The 26,191-nt window shown below is 39.1% G+C and overlaps 3 protein-coding genes across 3 annotated transcripts in view; 1 reads left to right on the forward strand and 2 right to left on the reverse strand.

The window, feature by feature from the left end:
- LOC135206170 (anaphase-promoting complex subunit 5-like) overlaps positions 1–26,191 on the reverse strand; it is a 621,184-nt gene that overhangs the window by 465,325 nt on the left and 129,668 nt on the right. The window lies entirely within an intron of this gene.
- Positions 352–9,143, reverse strand: LOC135206176 (small integral membrane protein 14-like). Its single transcript, XM_064237471.1, has 5 exons — positions 9,001–9,143; positions 5,700–5,791; positions 5,412–5,460; positions 3,647–3,789; positions 352–3,252 (listed from the first exon to the last, which is right to left on the reverse strand). The coding sequence occupies exons 2-5, from the start codon at positions 5,772–5,774 to the stop codon at positions 3,214–3,216; spliced, it is 306 nt and encodes a 101-aa protein (XP_064093541.1). The 5' UTR covers positions 5,775–5,791; positions 9,001–9,143; the 3' UTR covers positions 352–3,213.
- Positions 13,423–26,191, forward strand: part of LOC135206166 (60S ribosomal export protein NMD3-like) — a 56,665-nt gene continuing 43,896 nt past the window's right edge. Inside the window, exon 1 of the mRNA XM_064237457.1 lies at positions 13,423–13,785. Within this exon, the coding sequence (XP_064093527.1) occupies positions 13,706–13,785 (80 nt within the window). The 5' untranslated portion in view covers positions 13,423–13,705. The remainder of the gene's footprint in view (positions 13,786–26,191) is intronic.

Below are 26,191 nucleotides of genomic sequence, written 5' to 3' on the forward strand. Positions count from 1 at the left end.
GTTTGTAAGAATGGAAACACTCCCAACATTTCAGTGACCCATCTGATTATGGTGCCTTTTGTGTGCAAGACTCATCTTGAAAGTTGGAGGGGCTTTATTTTTTAATGCAGATAAACCTAAATCAGGACTGCATGTACTTTACTTACCAATTCTTTAATGAATTTTTTTTGTCAGGTACTTAAATATTTAAAGAATTTTTAAAGTTTTATAAGAAAATTAATTCAGTGAAATAAAGTACATACAGGAAAAATAATACTTTAGCTTTTGCTTAAACTACCAGGACTGATTCCTGTAATGATACCCTTACATGGGAATAAACTAGACTTACACAGGGAAACAAATAAAAATGAGTGTGATTAAATATTTTACTTTACAATGTGCAAAAACTGAACATGCTTGAATAAACATTTGAAAATAATGACAAAGAATGAGTTGAGAACATTTTAGTGTTTAAGAAGCTTCGTGAGGAAGTAAAATTTTCATGATAGAAAATATATTTGAGGGTTGAAGTATCAAAATGCAAAATGAATGTCTGCAAAATAGACAGCACAAAGGTAATGAATTCATTACTGTCTCAGTCTTTCCTCTTCCTAAACAGGATAAGTTTTATGTCGGGTTAATATTTAAATGCTGAAAGTTTTAAGGGCATGATTATAATTTTGCTGCTTTTAATATTTTTGTACCAGTAACCATATGGCTGTGGCTAAAGTATCCATTGGTATAAATACTTGTAAATAATATGGAGGTTTGAAAAACTTAACAGTACTTTCAGCATTTAAAATAAAAACAATCTCAGTCATGTATGAACCTTAACAAATAAATTGAGTTCAAGAGGTTAACAACAAATTATATTGTGTGTGTTATCCGTTGGTTTATCAAATATCTAATAGAAAAATGTTGAATTTACAAACTGAAACAGAACATAATGAAGCAATTTATGTATACTTTTTCAATGAACTAAATAATAACTGGAAAAAAAATTAATAACTGATCTCCCTCATCGGGCCCACAAAATGAGGGCATTATTTTTCTGTCTTTTTCTGGATCATCTTAGTGACTGATGTAAATTAACCTATAATATATGAATATTAATATGGAAACTTAAATACTATGTTTATCAAATATATATATTACTTGGAAATGCAAACTATATATATTTTCACCCAAGTCTTATTAAATATATTGCAAAGAAAAAGATATATACTGTGTATATGGTGCCACAACCTGGAACACTTTCAAGAGAAAATATTAAGAAATAAAGTACATTACTCAATAGGAATAGGGCATTCACTAAATTGTACTATATTTATAACAACAGGTGGCAATAAATTTACCTGGGGCATAATGCAATCTTGTGGGGGAGAACTTCAAACTTGTAGTTACAAGTGTAAATTTGATTTGTGCAATATATGAAGCATTTTGAACTTCATTAATTTGGTGGGGCAGAATATGGAGTATTGATGGATGAGTTTGTGCAGTAATATGACAAAAAATAAAAGTATGTTACACAGCAGAAATCATAAACAAAAAGTACCATCAAATGTTTCTGGACATAGAAGGAAAATAATTTCAAACCACCATTTCTGTAACAATGTTTTTTTTTTTTTATACCATACCCAAAAATTGCAAGAAACAGTGTAAGAACAAAAATGAAACTGCTACTCTACTATCAGTACTTAGAAACCCAAAAGTTGTATCCACCATAAACTTAAAATTATTAGTAGAGCCTTCAAAATACAACTGTAACTAATAAAACTTTGCAGCTTGCTAAAATAGTAACAAACACAAGCATTAGAATATGAAAACTTCCAGTTACTTTTAACTTCAAATGTAATAAACATAATCAACAGTTGCATGATAAAAACAGTACATAAACAAATGCAACAGAAATACTTTAAATTACATGGGCCCAGCAAACACACACATACATAGGCTCTAAAAGTAGTTAAAAAAAAAAAAAAAAAAAAAAAAAAAAAAAAAGGTGTCATATCACAGATGATATAAACAATATCAATTCTCGTTCGTCCAGTTGTACTCTAAACCCCAACATGGGATGGACATGTGTGCATAAAATTATAACTACTTTTTTTCCATAAAAAGATACACATCAAAATATACTTAGCAGGGCACTACTCAACAAGTTAGAGACCATCCTAGTACTTTGAAATTATTCCTGTGATTCACTTAACACATTCCTTATGGGATATGACAAAACCACACCTTTTTAAAAATTTTTAAATATCCATCCTTGAAATATATTTTAACAAATGCAACAATATTGCAGATTCCTACCGTATTTCTTCACTACCACAATGAAAATTAGCCTTTCTCAATTTTAATCCCTTACAGCTTAGCACTCTAGATTATTAAAACAACTTGTACAGCAGGTCTGACTTTTGAAAAATTTTTCTAATTTTAACAAGATTCAACTTCCTAATTTAATTATCTAATTATTTTCAGGAATATTTGTGAAATACTTAAGTACTGTATAAAAAAGATCATCCTTAAATTCTTCAATGGTTGCAGTTTTAAACTTTCGAGCATTTAGGTAGTTCTAAGTTTATTTATAGCTTTTAAAAAGCTGAAGCAGAGCAGTGAAATGATAATTTTGGTGTTGCAACCTAATCCATATAAATGGGTTACTTCTGGAGTAAACAGAGGCTGAACATTATATAACTAAAAATCATTAATGTACATAATACATCTTGCACTCTTGCCCCATACTTACATCTGTCAAATTCTTTCGCTTTGAATTTCCCTCAATATCTAATGCTTTTGTTTCAATTCAAACAATTGGGACTTGAATGACAATTTACAATGCAACAAATATAAACATACGTGTATAATCTTAATTTCCCATAATTATTTATACTAATTGGAAGGCTCTGACATTTAACATTAATACTTCTGCAATGCACATTTCAGACATTAAAAGATATGTGCAATACTGTATATAAAACATTCAGTACCCCTACAAGGTTATGTATGATTGTCTAAATAACTTCAAGATATTTACTTGTATGAAGCAATAAGAGCAGCAGCATTATTATTCACTCAAAAGACTTTTGAAAACTTAACCTTTAAAAACAAAACTAAACTGATCTGGACACAACAGGATTCCAAAATTATTCCTAAAAAATTCTTGGTATGTATGTCAAAAGAAAGGTCACTTAAGGATGAAGGTGTTGATAATAGTGGTCAGGACTGAGGTTGCTAGTTGGCAGTAGGTGGTGCTGGAGGCGAACCACCATCCTTGAAACAGAAATTAACAATTATTCAATATGGCATGTTGGGATGCAATCAGCAAAAACTTAACCTCAGCACGAATAAAGACTGCTACAGCACACAAGAATAGAGATAAAATTACCATTCCATGTGATGGTGATTTCTTTTGTAAAAGACAGTTGCACAGATTCAAGTTTTCTAAAGGAAATGTGTTAAATTCATGTGACAGTAAGACAAGTGATGATGGTTTGCACACATTTACCAGTCAGCCACATATCAATTTGAAAAATTAAATGCAATTACGTATACTATTGGCATTTGTCAAAATTTTATAAAGCTCTTGTTGCTGGTCTAACAAAAAAAAAATGAGAGTAGTATTTCATCACTATCTGGAAAAAAATCTTATACAAAAATTACATACCTGTTGACTGTTTGTAGGTTTTGAATCTGAACTACCTCGTAACGATGCTGGTCGCAAAAAGAAAAGAACCATTGCTAAGAGTGTCCATACCATTGCAAATAGCAGCATACTATCTGAGCCAGCAGATTCTTGAGGACCAGGTGCTGTCCATTAAAAATGAAATAACAGCATGAATTTACTTGAATATACAGTACCTACTTGAAAAATATTATCACCATCATGGGGTTTGACAAAGTTTTCTTCAATCTATTGTCCTTTACATTTTCAGCCCAAACTCCCACCAGGTCTATGTCTTTATATATCCCCTTTTCAATTATTTCTTGGGCCTTCCAACTGGTATTCTTCTTACTACTTCAGTATCTGCCCCTTTTTTGCCTGTACAGTATTTCTGTTTCCTTCTCACAAATGTACAACCCATCTTAATCTTTGAGATCTCAGTCTGTTTTCTAGCTGCTGAACACTACAACTTTATGCCACTTCCTCAATTGTAGCAATTTTCTAACTGGACTCTGGTGAATAAAATGCGTAGTCAAATACAATTCTGGAACACATCCTGGGGACTGGTGAACTTGGACAGACCAGAGTTTAATGGAGATGGCATCAATTTGTTGTCAAATCTGTGCTAGTATGATGTGGAACCTAAGTAATCGTTGTAGGACAGGAGATAGAGCCCTCCTGTACTGTACTTGATATTCTACCATACTGTACTTGATATTCTACCACTGTGCCAACACGCACTATTCTCGCTGAGACCAACTGGCATAAAAGAATTCTTTGTCATTGGTTGTGGTCTGTCTTATGGAATCCTGGGGGGACTGAGTGTGTAAATTCTTTTAGGACGAAAAGCAGCTACCAAAAATAGGTTATACCTACATCAAAACCTGTATTTTGATTAATAATTTTCTGGTTAATAACTCCCCTCTGTCAAGGCTGCAGCTGACATTTGTCTTACTACTCTTCCAGCCATGCTTTACAGGCCACATGTTCCCAAGGTAAAAGCAATGTTCTTCCAAGACATAACCATCTACCAGTACGTACATGGTCCTCCTGTTCCCTTTCCTCTCCATTCCTTTTTATTTCTCAAAATTAAAATCTTGTGCTCAATCTGTATTTTGTAATCCTTAACATCTGCTATGACATTCACTGTACAGTTCTAATTTCACCATGGTACAGATATATATTAACAAGGGTTAAATAAGATAAAACAATGAACAGACATTTCAGGAAAAAGGAATGGCTTTTTCAAAATAAATAAAATCCACTCGCATCCAGCACATGCTTAATCTACCTTGTGTGATGAAAAAAAGGGCCATTCAAAATTAAGCTAATTGCTGTCAAGGACAATATAACCTAGCCAGTTAATCCCATAACTCCTTCACAGCTTAGTGAACAATATAACCTCTGATGAGGCACTGAAAGAAGAGATGTGTGAAATGTGGGTTGACACAATATGGAACAGCACCACTTGTTCATAATTGACATAAACCTGTAAGTTTTAACACATACGTACTGAAAAAAGCACATACTAGGAAAGAAGGATTTTAAGATTTACTTTCTTTGCCTGAAAGAATGATGATCCAACCAAGAGATTTGTTGGTGCTTACAAGAAAAGAACACTGAAGCTTCTACGGCATACACAATTTTCAAGACTGTGTTACGAAGAAATAATGCAAATATTCAGTGAACATGATATGTTTATGACTTTTTAGAGTAACATGATTTAAAATCCAATGAACTTGTTAGAGAATTACAAATTCAAACATACCTTCGGTAAAACACTCCGTGTCTGTACAGTAGCTCTGAGACTGCCTCAGCTATAAGGAATAAAATAAGTTTGTTCACATTCCTAATCCAGCAATCTATAGTTTAGTAAATAAAATTAATAAATTATCTATTAAAAACTCAATACATTTAAGATATAGTACAAGAATATAATACACAGTGGCCTCTCAATCATAATCCAGTAAACAAAATAAGAAATTCAATATCACGTATACAGAGTGGTCACATGAAAATCTAGCAATTATCAATACATAATAAAATGGTAACTTACTAAAGACAATAAACGACGCATTGCCATTTCATGAGTGTAGATACACTCACAAGGATCAAAACCTCCATCTGCCATGACTGAAGCTGTTTTAGCTGAAAGAAGAAAGGTAAAAAATTTATAATATTCCTTCCCAGAAATTGTTTACATACAGATACCATGGCAATTCTAAGATAAATTGTAGTCGGAAAATGCACAAATTAAGTTAGTGTAGGGCACACTTTGATAGCTCATTTACTAATTACAGCTGGAAAATGCAACATCACTTTGTGGGGTTGGAGATGACTTAAATGTAAAATTATGTTGTTCATAGTACACCCATGTCATAATGAGCCAAACTTGAGGTTGAAATGTCTACATACAAACTAATTCTGAATCTTGATGATTGTGTATCAGTTGGAGGTAAACTCCATTCAGATTACATATCAGTTGTCTTCTATTGTGCACTTAGGTGAAAGGTCATGCCAACCTAGCTTCATTTGTTTAAAATCTGCACATTTCATCATCATTTTTCTGCCTTTTTATGTAACTTACAACTACTTCCTTGCTTGCTAACTCTAATTTTTCAAAATTATTCAGTACAGAGTACTTAACAATATTAAAATTACGGGATTTTACATTATTGCTCTTCCACATCTATAAGTTCTAGGCATGGGCGTGCAGGACACCTTGAGAAAACATCTCTGAAGCATGAAAGTTTTAAGACGACTGACTGAGACATCTAGAGAAAGGGGATATATATCATCTCTGGTGGTATACCCATTTCAGTAACTTTAGAATCTCTTAAAATGAGGGTTGCTCTGAAGCTCCCATATTTTCATAAATATGGTTTGCAATATCATCTGATATGAGGTGATCAACATGTAAAAGTCTAGGATTATTACCAAGTACTCTAAGGAAACTTTTTACTTCTATTACACTTACACCGTATGTACCTCAAATCCATTTTGCCTTCCCCCCTCCTCTACCATCCATATAGCTTACTATTTCAATTAAGTTTAAGGTTCTGTGTTGCATTTAGTGGCCATCCCTTTTAATTCAAGGTGACTCGTGATCTCTCAATTTTCTTTCACAAACAAGTTTTTGATAATGTAAATCTAGTCCTAGGTACCTGGTTGAGAAACAGTCCTGTTGGATGTTTGCAACATAAAGTACCAGCAACATTTATGTGATACCTGCTGAAGTCCAACAAAATTTATAAACAGTCTTTCAAACGCTGTATGTTTTTCATCTAAACCATTGGTACCTGGATAACACGGAGGACACTATGCTTTGCAGAGCTTGCCTTGGGAAATGATTAATTTCTTCTGCAATAATCAGGGGGCAATTACCAGTAACAATCCTTCTGGTGCATCAACAGTAGCAGTTGCTATGGTTGGAATTGTTGTGTAGTTTCTAACTACAATACATATTCTAAATGTCTACTCACCACTTTTGAAAATTAAGACCTGCTACTTCTACATGATATGTCAGTGTAGTAATTAGCAAAAGTTTCCTTATTTTCATCAAATACATCAATATTGTATTGCCATAAAAATCAATGACAGGATGTCAGGCAGTTTTAGCTCATTGCAAGTCAAGTCTCTTCAGAAGGCAATGAAAACTTAGTAACCTAATTTAAAAATATTGCCAAATTTAATAAGACTTGTGTTTTAGCCAGATGCTTGCCACCTGGCCCATTTACTTTTAAAAGAAACATAGCATCACACACAATTTAAAGTGTCAGATATACAATACACCAACCATCCATTCAAAGTAAGATCCCTGCATTTATATATTTCCTATCACTCCAGCAAAATTCCTTTAATTTCTTCAGTGGTGACAAAACCTAGCTCATTTGAGAACAGGTGTACCCCCTGGTTTCTCAGGCTCCAAAAGTCCCCCTTGCCATACACACATCACTCTGTAGTTGGAGAGTTCACCTTCTTGGTCAGCATACCATTAGTTTTGGTGGATGACTGTGCCAAAGCAGTCTATCTCAAGAATCAGAGATATTGTTCAAAGCACTGTGACACCTAGCAGTACAGATTATTGCATGGGGCAAGGCAAACAGGGTGGAGGGGTACAGCTTATTCCAAGGTTCATGCCAGGAAGGTGAAATGTAGTTACAGTGTGTCTTGTGTTCTCAGCAAAGGAAAAATAGTCACGTTTTTACCCCTTAACGGACGGGTAAAAAATCAATATGCAGCTCCTCTGGCCGGGTAAACTTTGAGGTTGGCCAATTTAAGAAAAAACACATCAATGGAAAGAGGAAGATATGCAAATGAACATGGTGGAAGAAAAAACATTATAAAAAATTTTCTCTACCTTCCACAAGTTGAAAATGACTAGGTAATTACAACCCCTTGTGGGGCCTCATTTACAAGACAGTCATAAATTTTACCAACTTATACGTTTTTTCTGATAAATAATTTTATTTTACTTTGTAAAATTATAATTACAGCTCACACAATATCAAAACAAATAAGAAATACAATCAGTAACAAATTCTTTGCATATTTGTTGAAAAATATTTATGTAAATTTACCAAAAACGAAGATTCAGTAACATTTTTTATTGGCACATGGTTTTTTTAATATTTCTTAGCAAAATTACATTTACTATAGTATACATACCTACTACTTATCGTACAAGACAAGAACAAAAACTAACAAACCCTTGGTATATTTAAGAGCAAGTTTACAAAAAGACGTCATGGGCAAGGACACGATAACCTAGATTAAGCTGGGTTAGGTGTGGTTGGTCAGGTCATTTGTGAATTAAAAAAATGTCCGAAATATACAAAGCTCTCATGAAAACAAGGGAAAACTATATTTTCAAATCCAAAATGTCATAATAGCATAGTTTAAAAATAAAATGTTAAATATAGCTTTGTACATTCATACTCCACCATACTCCACTACAGTCTTACAAGCAATCTTTAGGTATTTCACGAAGAAAATTGTAAGCTAGGCTAGGGTATGCGCTAACCTAGAAAAGTAGGCTATAGTCAAAACTATGGCTACCTTAATTCTCCAAAACCAGCTGTCCTAGGTAAGCTACCTATAACAACTATTTAACCACAGACCAGCAGGTCAAACAGATTAGTCAATTACGACTATCTTATGTAGTGCAACAGCATATCTTTACGGAAAACCATGCAACAAAGCGAGTACAAACTTCGAACCATTGTCAAAGCCTACGTCAAACCCACACAGCCTTTCACTGTGCCCCAGATCTCCGTAAGGTAAACCATTTTACATTAGTATAAAGACATCAAAACTATCTTTTTTATACCCCTTGTAACATGTAAAACTATACTTACGCGAAGAAAACTGAGAAATCGATACCAAGTAATGGATTGCCCACAGAATATGTTAAGTAAATGAACCGTTCCGTTTACTCCTTAGCTACTAATATTTACAAACACAGCTGACTGACACGACTCAAGCAGTATTGTCAAGGCTTTGCAAAAGGAAAAAAGAGAACAAAATATAGTTTTAGCTATTTATAGCTATAGATAAAAATTTTGTATTTGCATTGCAAGAAGTTGTATTATTTCCCCAAATCTTTACTGAAATGAAAGGAGATAATTAAACCATTTCTGGCTTATTACGTCTGAGTAAATCAAACTATCCTTTATGTCATATTATAGGTAACGTCTAAATTTCATGTTCAAACTAAATAACAATTAGGCTGCACGTGCAACAAACATCCCTAAGCACACAAGAACAATAATAAATGCTAATAAATCTCGTAACAAAGGACACACGGTAACGAAAATCATCCAACACAAGTTGATATCGTACATTGAAAATCCCTACGCTAGAAAAAGAAATTACAGAATAAAGGATTTGTATACAGAGCGACAATACATCTACATGTGTAGCTAAATACTTCTTTCATTCCATATTAACTGATTTAGCGTGTTAACCACTTTGTATGTGCTTTGTTCAGTCTATGAAATGATAAATGTGATTTGGTAGAATCTAAAGTACTTGTAATCTTTCATTGATCATAGGTGTCTTACTCAATTAAACTTTTAAAAATACAACATGTACTGAATTATTTATAGAATTTGTTTTTGCCTGATAAATTTCAAAATCGAATTTTGTATATGATCGCTACCATTCTCATTTTCCAGGTGCAAGATCCAAAATAACTTGGCGTCAATTGACAGTTATGTTTGCGCCAAAAAGCTTGCTATACACGTTTGCAACCCTGTAAGAGAAAGTCCCGGATGAATAAAGCTGACGTATTGTAGAGATAGAGATTACATCAAAATTAATAAAAACACATTTAAAAAGTTTATAATATATTCTCAATCTTGAAATAATAATTTTAGAATGTATATTTTTTTTGCTAGATAACGCAAAACACCCTTGCTTAAATGATGTTAATGTTTTAACCGATTCACATGGCAACACTCCTATAACAAAGCTTCCCATTCAAGTACAGTTGTCATGATTGCTCTCTCAAGGCCCTTTATTAACACGTCTGAAGAGTTATTTAAAAGAAGCATTGCAAATTAAAAGTATCAGAAGGAAACTTTAGATATAAACCACCGGAAAATAAGTTGTTGCCTTAATTGGAATTACCCCACGTATAAAATATTAAGAAAAAAATTATGTAAGGCTAAATGCACTTGTGGACCAACGCCAGCATCTGTTAGTTTCGATTATTAGCAGATTATTGTACGGGAAAAAATGGTTCTTAGTAGATAACGGAAATTATGTGGGTAATTGAAGGAAACTTTTGCTCTACGTTAATTGCACTGAACAAAAGCATTACCAAAATTCTTAATCTTAGAAGTTTATATATATATATATATATATATATATATATATATATATATATATATATATATATATATATATGTATATGTATAATCGCCGACGACACAATAGCAATAGAAATTCAATTAAAAACAGTAATTACCTTGAAATTGGTTTCTTCTATAAACTTCGGGGAAGTGAATATTATACTAAAAGAGCCTCTCAATAGGTATTCTAAATACGAAAACGTTGCTCGACAGCAGCTGCGAACAAACACTCTAAAGCCTATTAATATTCCTTGAGTGCATAGTACTGACGTGTTAATAGAAGAATTCGGGTCTTACCAACTTTCATTATTCTAAAGTACGGTAGTTTAAACTGACCAGAGCCATTTCTAGACATTTAAAAGCTGATATTTTTTACTTAAACGAGAAATGGAAACTGAAACAAGGACATTTGGTTGAGAAACTAGCAGATGGGCGGATGATAATAGACGGGATTTTATCCAGTTACAGCCTTTAAGGCAAGGGTGTGACTCGTTCAGACATTAAGAGGGAGCTTTGCAGTGGTGACGCGTCGAAATTACAGTAGCTACATAGTACAATAAAAATAAAGCCTTTTTAGCCTGCGGCTAAAGATATTTTAAAGAGGTAATGCCACATTTGGAAACTTGCCTCCATGTTGCTCGCATTTAGACTTATTTGTGTAATGATAAAATCAAATTAATTTTTTTGTCTTGTGGGATGGAAAAACGAATAGTGCATGCATCTTTATTTATTCCTGGTGTGGTAAGGATATAAACTATATGTTCATTGCGAAAAACAGGAGGGATTCGCTACCCACAATTAATACATGAACACACGTACAAAGTGCAAACACCTCCCCCAAATCCCACAAACACACACACACACCTAGAGAGAGAGAGAGAGAGAGAGAGAGAGAGAGAGAGAGAGAGAGAGAGAGAGAGAGAGAGAGAGAGAGAGAATGTCACGCATATGAAGGAAGTCTTCATGCCTGGCCACGTTTCGGGGGAATAATGATGAAAGTGACTGGAACGGGAGAAGTTGCAGAACCGTACACGAACGATGCCACTTCCTAGAAATCATTGCAAAAGGGTTAAAAAAAATGTTGATCGAAAGCTTCTTTAGCAACTTACTCGTTAGATATGAATAAGGAAAAGAGAACAACCACTCAATTTAAGAAGTCTGCTTTCAGTTACATTAGTGTAAGCTCACTAATTTATGCTATTTTTTGTCATCGTTTGTGACTCTAGGTATACAAACACGAACACGGTATATTCACACTCAGTATTCACAATATTGTAAAAGCAAAGAAAAGATTTAAAATCGACGCAGTAGTCCAAGGTCGACATGATCATAACGTCACTTGCGGAATAACAGTGGAGCACAAGTGTTTCAGATAAAGTCAATATTTTTATGGAAAATTATGTGTGTGTAATTTTTTAACCGTAATAACACATGCACATATGCCATGCCTCAATCAGCTCTAAACGTATGTTCTTAGCTATACATTATCATTATAAGTTGGACTCATACATGTATGCCGGAATGGGTCTATCAAAGCATCTATACATACTTACACAAACACACACACACCTGCAAGTTATATATATATATATATATTATATATATATATATATATATATATATATATATGTGTGTGTGTGTGTGTGTGTGTGTGTGTGTGTGTGTGTCGTGTGTGTGTGTGTGTGTGTGTGTTTGTTTGTGTGTCTGTGTGTGTGAGTGTGTGTGTGTATGTATATATATATATATATATATATATATATATATATATATATATATATATATATATATATTCAATTAGTTTCACAATTAAATGGCATGAAAATTTTTAAGCTCTGACTAAAAAAGAAGCGAGGTGTTTGATTACATCAAAATAAAAATGCGCGACATTTTTCCAGTTAACTTGTAAAAAAAAATACATGATATACTTTTTCGAAAAAAATAATTTACCATTCAATTTTCACCTCAGTAGAGGTGATGAGTTATAAAAATATCTACATAGCTTGGGGAAGGTGGCTCTGTGACACAAGTATGTGCTTTGAATTGAGCTTAGGTTTGATAACTCATAACATGTGAGTCGGAATTATAATTGAGCTGCACTGGCAATAAATAATACGAAAATAAATATTTAAGAGACCTCGCAGAGCAATAATCTACCCTTGGGAGTAGATGAGTGGACGGATATAGATTAACTAAGAGAAACAAGATACGGAGGGGAAAAATTAATAAACCAATTTTGAATTCACGCACCCAGAGTAATCATAAAGCTTTCCCAAGACCTGCAGGATAAATAAAAAATAATTCAGAAGTATTTAAGAGGAAATTGAATACACGTACTTGCAAAAATTATTCACGCCACAGAAGAGTTGATGTGTAAGAAATCAGTATATCAAATGACGGGCCAAAATAAATGTGGATTGTGAGAACATATGTTTCTCATTATATCCTTATATACACAGGGCACAAATTTTGCTTAGACATATTTCTCTGAAGAGTGCTTTGGATCTATATACAGCATGTTTGATTTGTTTTTCATAATGGGAACAACCTTCTCTGAACTCGGTCCTTCCGCACGGTGAAACTGTTGCACAGGTTGAGCAACCTGTCATTGGGGACATAGCCAAAGCGTTCACATCTCTCGAAAATCCGGAGAACCGATAGCTAAACGCATAACAACAGCATAATAACTATCCTATACCCGTTCCGTATCTCGTTAATTTGACCGTGGAAATGTTTACGGTTCCAACTTCCCTGGTCCCTTGTCGCACACTTGACAGAAGTTTGCTTGCATGCTTTTAAAATTATTCAAAGCTTATTCATTGGCCAGTTTCATTTTTAAAACGTTTCTATCTACATACTTCCTTTGATTAGAAAATATTTAGCCTAATATTACATAAGAAGCACAGGAGCTCAGTAATCCTGAGAGGAACCGAAAATTATCTGGTTAAAGGATTTTACAACAAAATACTCATACTGACTGACTAATGGGCGTTTAACGCAGATATTTATAAATTAAAATGTGTTTTAATCTTAACTCGGAACGGTGATGAAAACTTGTGAATTGAATACAGATTATCCTTCGTTGTAACGGCTCCCTATCTTGGACGTCCAGAATTCAAGAATAAATACGATAAATAAAAGAAGCAGATGGCTAACTTCCCTAAGCAATTCAGCAACATCGTGGAATACTGTCAGTGTGTCAATGTGATGAATGAATAGTCGACTGAATTACATTAGTTCAGAAGGCAAAATGGAGTACATAGAGCCCAAAGCTGCAGTAATCGGATCCATGTGAGTGATTTGCTTTTTATGGATATCCCTGACTAGCTACCTAGTGTTAGTACTACCTAGCTACCTACCTACTACCTAGGTAGCTAGCTAGCTAAGATCTAAATTTGTTAGCATTACCTATAGGTAGGTAGCTATTTTAATTTTACCTTGATTTGAATATGACTGCTTAGCGTATTTAGCTAGTACCTCTAATAAACCTTTATTTGTGTTTAGTTAAAACAGTCCAGTGCACGGGATTTAGGCTAGCCAGTACTAGGTAGTTAATACCTTAGGCCTAGGTACTGCTACCTAGGTAGCTAGTAGGTACTAGTAGTAGGTGGTAGTACTAGGTACTTGAGATGAAGTACACATCTAGCCTAAAGGTGGAACAAGGATAAAGTCTCTTTGTTGCATGAAGAACTACCTAACCTAGGTATTAGCTATACTACTACCTACTTAGTAATGCCTACTTGCACCATTAAGGTGAATCTCTAGGACCCCGTCTTGACCAAAATTGGGGTAGGGTAGGTAGCTACCTAGGTAGTACTACTAGGTAGGTATAGCTATAGGCTAGTAGCTAGTACTAGGTAGTATAGTATAGCTACTATAGCTGGTTCACTTAAGGTAGATTCTTGGATGAGCCCTATTCTCACGAGACGTTTGTTTGGCGGCCGCTGATTGGCTGGTACCGGGAGGTGGACAGCTCCCAGCCAATCAGCGGCCGCCAAACTAACGTCTCGTGAGAATAGGGCTCATCCAAGAATCTACCTTAAGTGAACCAGTTATAGGTAGTAGCTAGGTACATTTTCCTGTCCTTTTTATTTCACTGTCTAGGATAACCATTCCAACTCTTCACAGCATTCATGTTAAGGATGATCATAGCCTATTAGCCTAGGTTAGTTCAGGTTACATACCTAGCCTGTACTCTGTTTTTTTCCATCTGTCCATCCGCCTGTGGTGTTTTTGCATGGTAACACTGCGTCCCAGGCTTTAAATACTAATTACTTTGTGTAAGTTTTAGGTAATTTAAAGGATATTTGGGTGTACATTTGCAACTGAAAAGTGTTTTAATAAATTACTGTATGCTAATTACACCGTTAATATTTGAAATAGGATATTATTACCTATCATTGTTGAATGTAGCTAACTATCTAAAGCCCAGGATGCAGTGTTACCATACGCATACCTACACCACAGGCGGATGGACAGATGGAAAAAACAGAGTATAGGTAGGTAGTACTATTTGCTTGGAACTGGTACTCATATATAGGCTATAGCTAGCTACCTACCTAGCCTATTTGTATAATGGATAGTACCTACCAAGCCTAGCTAAATGAAATTACATTGGCTTTACCCTGAATTACAGCACTAGGGGAAAAACTCCAGTGGATCCATCGTCATCACGTGGATCAGCCTTATTCACTCGATATTTAGGTACTACCCTAATTGGCGAAACAAGAATGAAGTTTCGTCAACATAATGTGATAGGTATATCAAAGTGCCATACGAACTAAAATAAGCATGTGAGGTCTTTGTAAAATATGTTTTAAAGGCAGTTTTCAAATTCAATATGGTGGCACCCGCCTGAGGTGCCGTTTATAAGCGCAGTGGATCCAACATCTTTCCCAGCCTTCCCAGCACTCATTTGAACATTGTTAGCCTATATATGTAATGTTTATTGATCTTACTCAAGATTGCAGTTGTAATCAGCACAATAAAACCATATTTTGTTGCCTATATTAGTGAAAGTATGAAACTTATTCCCGGGGTCATGGTTTGAACTGAAATTCATTTTTACCTTGTAATCAGTGGTTTTATCCTTACTGCCATCACAGCTGAAACTTCATAGTGCTTATTTGATTTTAATTATACATGTTTTGGTCTTAATTTACTCCAAATTGCACTTGAACTACGTTGCGGTTCTTGGTTCCTAAGCGCTTACTCCACAAACACAGTTGCGGGCAGCACACGACTACACGGTTTATTCCCTTAATTGTTTACTTTACTCATTATTTAGTTTAACATTACTTTGTTACTTCAAAATGTTTATTTAATTCATGTCTATTATCCCATTTTTGCGATCAAATTACTAACCCTGAAAAATTACAGTTATATTTCTAAAGTAGATATGAGCAGACAACAAAATGACTCATCATTGCCAATCTAGTGGAGCTTCACACACACGCTGATGCTTTTACAAACTGTTTCCATAAATTCTAGTTGTCATAGTAACGCAATAATGATAAAATTGCTCCATTAAGTATATATATTACAAATATATACGCTAATTTCACTTATTTCTCCGGTTTTGTGTAAGTCTTATACCCAGTTTGGAGGTAAACACATACCAATTGGCAACACTGATAAACAATAGAAGAGCGCGAAGAACGCCGTAGGTACCATTCACAGCAAAACTGTTGATATTTGAGTCAGGAATCTAGTTACTTTTTCAACAACAAATATTTTCAAATTAATAATCATGAATATGTAAAAAATTTATGCAATTCATGACCTTATACTGGACGCTTCTTCTTCTTCTACCAAAAAATCGTAGTTTCCTTGGATAAGTCGTGGTTGGAAGTCATTGTTTACGATTTTTGTGAAGAAAGTGCCCCAGCGTCTATGGGTACAAGTGGTGTGCGGATTTAGCACATGGAATGGAAAGTTTATTGACACAAGTGACTCCGCAAACATCGAGATGGTGTCAATCTTCTATATTGTTGATGTTATAAGTAAAAATTTCGAAAGCATCATGGGGGTATGTTTGCACTGCGTATGGCTAGACTTTCATTAATCTCAGTTTAATCTTAAAATATGACCTTAATTTCTAACTTTGGAGAAAGTACTTGCTTCGAAAGGATAGTAGAGGTCTCAAGCTCTTGGTCTCATCACCAACAACTCGTGACTGGTGCCTATCTCCGGTATCAGGACGTGTTCAAGTACTTTTTCGAAGGGTGGCTTCACACGCGGTGGAAACTGGATCCGCTAGTCCAGTTGGTTGTTCCTTCTACCTAGGTATTCATTGAGGAAGTATATACTAGGTTAGTTAATGATTTATACACTAGTAAGTACACTTTGTAAAAGGGTTTACATGTGATTATGATTTTCAGATTGGCATGTTCTTACCCAAATTTAGTACCTCAAGTTTATTTAGAATAGGTGAGGTCAGTTGTCTCCAGACCCTGGTAAGGTGTAATTACTAAGCTATTTCTGAACCTAGGCTACTGAAAATACCTAATTGCAATTTGTTCATGAAACTTACCTGTCAGATATATATATAGCTGTATTCTCTGAAGTCCGACAGAATTTCTAAAACTTACGACACACGTAGTGGGAGTTGGGTGGTTAGTACCCATTCCCGCTGCTGGGAGGCGGGTATCAGGAACCATTCCCATTTTCTATCAGATTTCTTCTGTCGCCGGTGTCGTAAACATCTGTTTACACACCTCCGCCTCAGGATTTTGGAAAACTTTTCATTGCTTGAGTATCCTCTTGACTTTTTGGTTTTTTGGTTTTGGATCGATAGCTTGGCATACGTGACTTTGGACTGTTTTGAATTTGGCTTAGTTTTTTTCCTTAAATATGTCTGGATGTAGTTCGGCTAGCGCCAGGGTGTGTTCGAAAGTGGAATGCAAGGTTAGGCTACCAAAAGCCTTGGTTGATCCTCACACATTGTGTAAAGGGTGTAGGGGGCAAGAGTGTAAATATGATTTGCGCTGTAATGAGTGTGAAAGCTTGGATGATTTACAATGGAAGACGTATGAATCCTACGTAAATAAGTTAGAACGTGATAGGATCAGGTCTTCCTCCAGGAGTAAGTCGGGTAGCAGACAGGGTCTTAATGTATCCCCTTCTAACCCTCCTTTAGATTTTGTGTCTCCTAACCCCGTAGTGTTGCCTTCGGGCCCTCAAGTGGTGTCTGCGGAGGGTAATGCCCTTTCGCTTATCCTGGATTCATTGAAGACGCTTGAATCTAAAGTGCTTGCCCTTGAAAACAGGCAAAATAAGTGCAGTGATAGTGCCCCTAGTGAAGTGGAGGGGGCGTCAGATCGGCCCTATAGCGCCTCTAGGCTGGGACCTCTGCCGGACTCCCAGGACTCAGGGAGAGGGCATGTCGAAGGCCGAAGGAGGGTTATGGGGACCCCCCACCGATCTGACGTCCCTTCAGCAGTTCCTGTGGACGCTTCCCAGGCTGCTAAGGAGCGTGCTCGAGCACGTATCCTGAAGGATTGTTTCTCGTCCTCCGACGCGTCCTCCCCGCGCAAGGGGTGGGAATCTCATTCGGATTCGCGACCTTTGAAGAGGACTCTTCAAGATCTTGACGCTTCACATCATGCTATGTCTGAGTGGCATTCTTCTCCGGAAAGTGTAGCTTTTCCGCCCCAGAAGAAGTCTAGGACGTCATCTGATGATGACGCCCGCGAGCGCCCCAGTCGCTCTAGAGCCAAGGCTGTTCCTGGGAGAAGGAAGAAGGCGTCCCCTTGCCCCTCTCCTCACAAGCGCAGCTCGTCTCCGCGTAAGGAGACATCTCAGACGGAGATCATCATTGCTATGCAACGGCAACTGGACGCTTTACTGAAGCAGAAGGAGACGGTTCCTTGTCGCAGGAAAGACGATAGACTTCCGATCAAGAGAACAAGGCAGTCTTCTCCAACTGCTCCTCTTTCGTCCCCGTCTCCTGATATTTCGCCCTCTAGACTTCGTTCTGCTCCCCAGGGTTCGTCTAGAGGTGACGTTAGACGTCAGGTTAGAGAGAGATCTCTTCATGCTCCTCTCTCTTCTCGTCGAGAGGACGCTCGGCGTTCCGACTTCGACGCTTCTGCTGACGACGAGTTTGTAGCTGTCGGACGGACTTCTATGCGTTCTGCCCCTCTTCGACATGAGAGTGTCGACGCTCAACGGTACGCTAGTCGGGTAGCTGATCAAGTTTCTTCGCGGGACGTTCGTAAGGACGCTTCGCGGGACGTTAGAAGAGTCACTACGATGGACGCTCCTTTGGACGCTTCGCTGGACGCTGATTTGGACGCTCGAGAGGACGCTAGGTTGGACGCTCAGATGGACGCTCGTAGACGTTGTAGTAAGAGCTCTGTGGACGGGAATGTGGAAGTTCGCTATCACTCGGATGTTGTTCCCGAGGCTTTGGCTGACGCTTCACGTCTTCCTTCTTCTTCACGTTCGCCTCTAAGGGTGATTCCTGATCCTGTGACTGTTAAGGATCCGTTACCCTCTTCTTCTCGTCATCGTTCGGATAGGAGACTTGGAGCGAAAGGACTTGTGCCTCTTCCTTCGGATTTTCACTCGGGTAAGGAAGAAGGAGAACTTAGCGGTTCTTCTGAGGATGTTGACGAAGAACAACCTGCTACGTCTGCTTCGTCAGATTACCAAGTTTTGGCACGGCTACTTCGTGATTCGTTTGGGGATACTTTCCAGCCTGCTGCTCCTCCTTCTCCTCCTTCTCAGTTTTCGTCGTCGAAGACAAGCAAGACTCCAGGGTTCGTGAAAATGAAGACGTCTGTTGTCTACTAGAATAGCTTCCGGGAAGGTTAACGCCTGGATGGAGTCTAGGAAAGCAAAGGGAAGGACTACTTTCGCCCTGCCTCCGTCTAGACTTAGCGGTAAGGCAGGGATGTGGTATGAGACAGGCGAGGAATTAGGATTGAAGGTTCCTACGTCTGCTCAAGGTGATTTCGACAGCGTGGTTGATGCCTCAAGGAGGGCCCTTTTAGCCTCAGCTAAAGTGTCATGGACGACTTCTGAACTGGACCATCTTTTGAAGGGACTGTTTATGTCCTTAGAGGTCTTCAACTTCTTAGACTGGTGTCTCGGAGCTTTAGACAACCAGTCTCGTAAGCCAGACTCGATCAGCTTGGGGGAGCTGTCCAGTGTTTTGTCATGCATGGACAAGGCCGTCAGGGATGGCTCAGAGGAGTTAGCCTCTCATTTTTCAGCAGGGGTGCTGAAGAAAAGGTCGCTTTATTGCAACTTTGCGGCTAAGTCTGTCTCTCCCGCACAGAGGACAGAACTTTTGTATGCTCCCTTCTCGAGTCATCTCTTCCCCCAAGCTATGGTGAAGGATCTGGCAGTTAGTCTTCAAGAGAAAGCCACGCAAGACCTGTTGGCTCAGTCTTCGAGACGTCCGGCTGGCCCTTCAACGTCTTCAGGAGCCCAACCGTTTAGAAAGCAGAAGCCCTTTCGTGGAGGGACTTCCGCTAGATCGTCTCCTCGAGGAAGAAGCCTTCCTAGAGGTAGAGCCCCTTCCAAGTCTAGGGGCAAGAAGTGAGAGATCGTTCCTTCAGCCACCGGTAGGAGCCAGGCTGCAGTTGTTTGCAGAAGCCTGGAGAGAAAGAGAGGCGGACACCTGGTCTCTCGACGTCATAGAGAAGGGTTACAAGATCCCTTTCATAAAGCCGCCCCCGTTGACTTCCACTCCCAGGGACTTGTCCCCATCGTATCCTCAAACAAAACGGAAGATACTTTTCGACCTGCTCGAGAAACGAGCAGTGGAACAGGTTTTAGACCTGGCAACGCCAGGATTTTACAACAGATTGTTTCTTGTACCGAAACAATCGGGAGGGTGGCGGCCGGTCTTGGACGTAAGTCGTCTAAACCTCTATATAGAAAAGCAGAGGTTCAAGATGGAGACACCTCAGTCAGTTCTGGGGGCCTTAAGACCTGGAGATTGGATGGTATCACTCGACCTACAGGACGCCTACTTTCACGTCCCGATACATCCCCAATCGATGAAGTACCTTCGGTTCGTACTGAAAGGGAAGGTCTTTCAATTCAGGGCTCTTTGTTTCGGACTGAGTACGGCCCCTTTTATCTTCACCATCTTAATGAAGAACGTGGCGAGGTGGCTCCATCTTTCCCACATCAGAATCTCGCTCTATCTGGACGACTGGCTCATACGAGCCTCCTCGCAGACCCGGTGCCTGAAGGACTTGCAAACGACTCTGTCTTTAGCTGCGTCCCTGGGACTTCTGGTGAACTTCGAAAAGTCACATCTGACCCCAACACAGTCCATCGTGTATCTGGGGATTCAGATGGATTCAGTGGCTTTTCGGGCTTTTCCGTCCCAGGAACGTCAGCAACAAGGCATAGAAAAAGTGTCAGCCTTTCTAGGGAAGGATTCATGCTCGGTGAGGGAATGGATGAGTCTGCTGGGGACCATTTCCTCGCTGGAGAAGTTTGTTTCCCTGGGGAGGCTACACCTCCGACCTCTTCAGTTCTTTCTGTCGGACAACTGGACAGACAAGGACAACTTCGACATGAAGTTAAGCATCTCGGAAGAGGTGAAGAACCATCTAAGATGGTGGCTCGATCCGTGGAAGCTGTCAGAGGGCATATCCCTCAAGCTTCAGAACCCCGACCTAGTGTTGTTCTCCGACGCGTCATCCACGGGGTGGGGAGCAACTCTAGGAGGGGAGGAAGTGTCAGGTACCTGGAGAGGGGAACAGGTAACCTGGCATATCAACTTCAAAGAGCTGGCAGCGGTTCAATTAGCGCTCCAGTTCTTCCAGAACAAAGTCTCCCGTCGTGTAGTTCAAGTCAACTCGGACAACACCACAGCCCTGGCATACTTGAAGAAACAAGGAGGAACACACTCTCGCTCCCTGTTCGCTCTAGCAAAAGAGATTCTACTTTGGGCAAAGGAGAGAGAAGTCACGATATTGACAAGGTTCATTGCCGGAGTCGAGAACGTCCGGGCAGATCTCCTCAGTCGACAAGGACAGTTATTGCCGACAGAGTGGACCCTTAATCAAGACGTATGCCAGGAGCTGTGGGGTCTTTGGGATGTCCCTTAGTGGACATCTTTGCAATGTCAAGGACGGGCGAGACCTTCCCCGCCCTGTAATTTGCTCCCCGGTTCGTTGATTATTCTCGATCCGGGAGCAGTAGCAGTAGACGCCCATTCTATGGGATTGGACGGGCCTAGATCTCTATGCTTTTCCCCCCCCCCCCTTCAAGATCCTGGGGAGGAGGTGATGAGAAAATTTGCAGCATCGGAGGGGACGAGGTTGACTTTAATCGCCCCCTTTTGGCCCGCAGGGATCTGGTTCACAGAGGTGATGTTCTACCTGGTGGATTATCCGAGATCTCTTCCGTTAAGGAGAGATCTACTCAAACAGCCCCACTTCGAGAGGTACCACAAAAACCTCTCCGCTCTGAGTCTGACTGCGTTCAGACTATCCAAAAGTTGGCCAGAGCGAGAGGTTTTTCGAAATCAGTGGCTAAAGCTATCGCCACCGCGAGGAGACAATCATCAATTGCGGTTTACCAATCGAAGTGGGCAGCCTTTAGAAGTTGGTGTAAGAGAAAAGGAGTTTCCTCTACCACTACCTCTGTGAGCCAGATCGCCGACTTCTTGCTTTATCTTAAACAAAGATCTGAAGCTTGCAGTGTCAACCATTAAAGATACAGAAGCGTCTTATCTGTAGTTTTTTCGCCATAGAGGTCTTGACCTCGCTAATAACAAGGATCTCCATGATCTATTGAGATCTTTCGAGACGACCAAGGTGCCGCTACCGCAAGTTACCATTCGTGGAACCTGGGATGTGGTCCTCAAATATTTAATGTCAAATCGCTTTGAACCTCTTTACTCTACGTCTCTACGAGATTTGACCGAAGAAAAAACTGTATTCCTAACTGCTCTGGCGACGGCGCAAGAGAGTTAGCGAAATACAGGCTATCAGTAAACCACGTCGGCTTCAAAGGGCATAAAGCGGTCTGCTCTTTGGGTTATGTCGTTTCTGGCCAAAAACGAAAACCCTTCCAATCCGTGGCCTAAAACTTCGAGCTCAAGGGTATGGCAGAGATCATTGGTCAAGAGCCAGAAAGAGTCCCTGTGTCCTGTTAGGGCTCTTAGAGAGTATCTTCGTAGAACGAAGGATTGTAGAGGTTCTGCGGAGAACTTATGGTGTTCAGTCAAGAGACCAAACATGCCCATGTCCAGAATGCACTGGCATTCTTTTAAGAAACACCATTTAAGGAGGCGCACTCTTCTTGCAAAGACAGCGACTTAAGCTGCTAAAAGTTAATGCGCACGAAGTAAGGGCTATTTCGACCTCAATAGCCTTTCAGAAAAACATGGCTCTTAAAGACATTTTAAGTGCTACTTTTTGGAGGAGTAACTCAGTGTTCGCCTCGCACTACCTACGGGAGGTGAGAACGACCTATGAAAACTGTTACTCTCTTGGACCATACGTCGCCGCAGACACTATTTTGGGGGCAGGAGGTAGCACTCATCCTTTCCCATAGAAAAGGGTAGGTGAGTTTTTAATATTTGTAATGTTTATGGTTGTAGGGTCGGCCGCCGAGTACGGTCGTCCCTGCCTTTAGCCTTTGGTATATGGGAGTTTGTTGTTAGGCTAACTTAGGTGGTGGTTTTGCCTCGTTGCCCTCAGAAGTATGGTCATGGTCTAGTCACATTGTGGTCCCGTCCCCGTTGACAGATCATCTAGAGCGCACCAACTACACAGGTCACTACCTTGTTGGTAACTCTAGTGAAGCAGAAGCAGGCTTGGGTGACAGTAATCACAAAGTCAGCTATGCTAACAGGTAAGGAACCAAGATGTCAATCATCTACATTTATATGTTTCCTAAAATCCTTTTTCTGTCTCTCCCACCGCCAAAGGTGGGATTCAGCTATATATATATCTGACAGGTAAGTTTCATGAACAAAATGATATTGTTAAGATACAATAAAGTTTGTTCATACTTACCTGGCAGATATATATATTTTTAGTACCCACCCACCTCCCCTCAGGAGACAGTGGAGATAGAAATCTGATAGAAAATGGGAATGGTTCCTGATACCTGCCTCCCAGCGGCGGGAATGGGTACTAACCACCCAACTCCCACTACGTGTGTCGTAAGTTTTAGAAATTCTGTCGGACTTCAGAGAATACAGCTATATATATATCTGCCAGGTAAGTATGAACAAACTTTATTGTATCTTAACAATATCATTTTTAGCTGTTTCTGTTATACATCAGTTCCAAGCAAAGTAAATAAACCAAAGGCCATATATTGTTCTAACTACGTATAGTTGTGTTTTTTTTGCATTGCTAACTATTATTGTTAGTGCAGACCAAATGTTAGCTTGTGTATTTTCCCCTCCCTTCCATATGTAAGTTGGGATTTATGTGGAAAACAGTCATTTGGTTGGGAAAATTGAAAATGAGTGCAGTGCATAATTCAGAAGGTAGAGAGTGCCTAGTGTAAATCACATTGTAATTATTAGAAAAAAAATTCATGCATATCAAGAAAACACACTGAGAACAGTTACAGGAGCATATATTAACCTAACCTTCCATATCCTAAATTAGGGCTCCTAATAAAATAGCGTACAGAACTTAATCCCAAGCTAACCTTGCTCACTGGGTTCTAACTACCAGGGAGACTCATCTTCTCCCCCTAGCATTGCATACAATATATGCCATATCTACATGTATGAGAGACGAGGTACACAGGTAGATGGCAAACATTTCCTCTTGTCCCTTTCTAATTGCCAAGGTTTGTTTTGTGGAGGAAAGAGTTTTAATTGGCAAAAAATGGTGGAGGCTTATTATGTAAGAAAAAAGCTTTTGTACGTGTTTTAGAATATGTGTACGCTCAAGTTAAACTTCTACCTTATTTATTTCCAGTGTGATCTTTTTAGGGTAGCATAATGACACTTTTGGTGATAAGCTATTAAAAATAAGCATAGAAGTGATTGAAGTGTTCAGAAATCGGGGGAACAACCGACTGGACTAGCGGATCCAGTTTCCACCGTGTGTGAAGCCACCCTCCGAAAAAGTACTTTTATACATTTAACTTGTCCCTGCCTGATATATCTTAGCTTATAGACTCCGTCGTCCTCCGACAGAATTTCAACATTTTCGCGGCACACCGCTACCGGTCAGGTCAGGTGATCTACCCGCTGTCCCTGCCCTGGTGGCAGGACTAGGAACCATCCCCGTTTTCTAATCAGAATTCTTTGTCTTCTGGATCCGCCGGTACCATCCAACATTTGTTGTTGGTTACCTTCTCGATTCGTTTTTGTTCTTTTTTCAACCGGCAATTGATCTTTCTTTGACCGACGTTTTGTGATGTATCTGGAGTTGTTGGATTGGCAATACGCTTTTGTGGAATGTTTTGTGGACCTTGATTTTGGATTTTTCTTTAAAATACGTCTGACTCTGGTATGGTTGTGTGACCGTTGTATGAATGTATGGCTGCAAGGTGAGGTTGCCGAAAGCTTCGGTAAGACCCTCCCTCACAACGATATGCAAGAGGTTGCAGGGAGTTATGGGGGCAAGGGAATGTTTATCTTTTACTACTACTTGTAAAGAATTTGGAGAACCTTTAAGTTGAAACGAACTGGAAGGAATTATCTAACTAATTATTTTAAAACAAGTTCGAAAGAAGAAAGAAAGGCGAGGAAGGCTTCTCATAGAAGTTTCAAAGTAGTTTCTAGATCTGAACTAATTCCAAGAGTCTTGGGATCCTTCCCCCCAAGGGTAAGTATTGCTAACTTCTCCTTCCATTGCAGCCCCTTCTCCTATTGCAGAACCTGTAGATGCCTTCGAAGATCTTTGGCGGATCTAAAAGCAAGAGCCTTCAAAATAATGGAAAACAAAATTGGCTGCCAATACAATGGTAAAGGCTAGTGATTTGTGTCATTAGACAGTGATAAATAAGTGTCCCCTAGTGTAGTTGGAGGGGGAGGGGGCATCTGGTCGGCTCAGCAAACGCTCCTAGGTTCTAGACCTCTTCCAAGCTCACATTGACCCAGAGGAGAAGGAATGTCGAAAGCCGAAAGGAGGTTGTGGAGAATCCCCACCGATCAGGTGTCCCTTCTTCGGCGGTTTGTTCTGTGACAACCCAGAGCCTGCCAAGGCACAGCTAATTGTAAAAAGCGTGCCTAAACGTGAGTGTTTCTCGTCGTCGGGATCTTCATCACCGGCAACCGTTGATTGGGAGATTCCGATTCCACGATCTCGGCCTCTCATGAGGTAGTTTAGGAGGGCGCCAGACTATTGACTCGACCGCTGGAAACTTCCCTGGGAGGAGTCTCCATCGGGAGTTAATAAGGTCGAGAAATAGCCAATTCTTACCAACCAGAGTGAGAATAGGATGGCATGGAGGTTGGAGGCTTAATGGATCTCCTCCCCTCCTCCTTCCCCTTGCCCTCCGCCTCCCGAAGAGGATAAATAGGAGGCTTACAAAGAAGGTTTCAATAGCTGGCGATGCAGGAGCAGATTTTCCGTCAGTTTGTAGGTAGTCCTGTCAAAGGGAGGCCTTCTAGAAGGAAAGACACTTCCCTTCCTTTCCTAAAGATCGAAAAATCCCTCCAAGACGGTTATTGGAGGTATCTACCTCCAGTGATCGATACTCCTACCCGGGAGTTAGGTTTTCCTGTACGAACCTGGAATGAAACAAATCA

This window comes from Macrobrachium nipponense, chromosome 29 (assembly GCF_015104395.2).
Source record: "Macrobrachium nipponense isolate FS-2020 chromosome 29, ASM1510439v2, whole genome shotgun sequence".
Taxonomy (NCBI): domain Eukaryota; kingdom Metazoa; phylum Arthropoda; class Malacostraca; order Decapoda; family Palaemonidae; genus Macrobrachium; species Macrobrachium nipponense.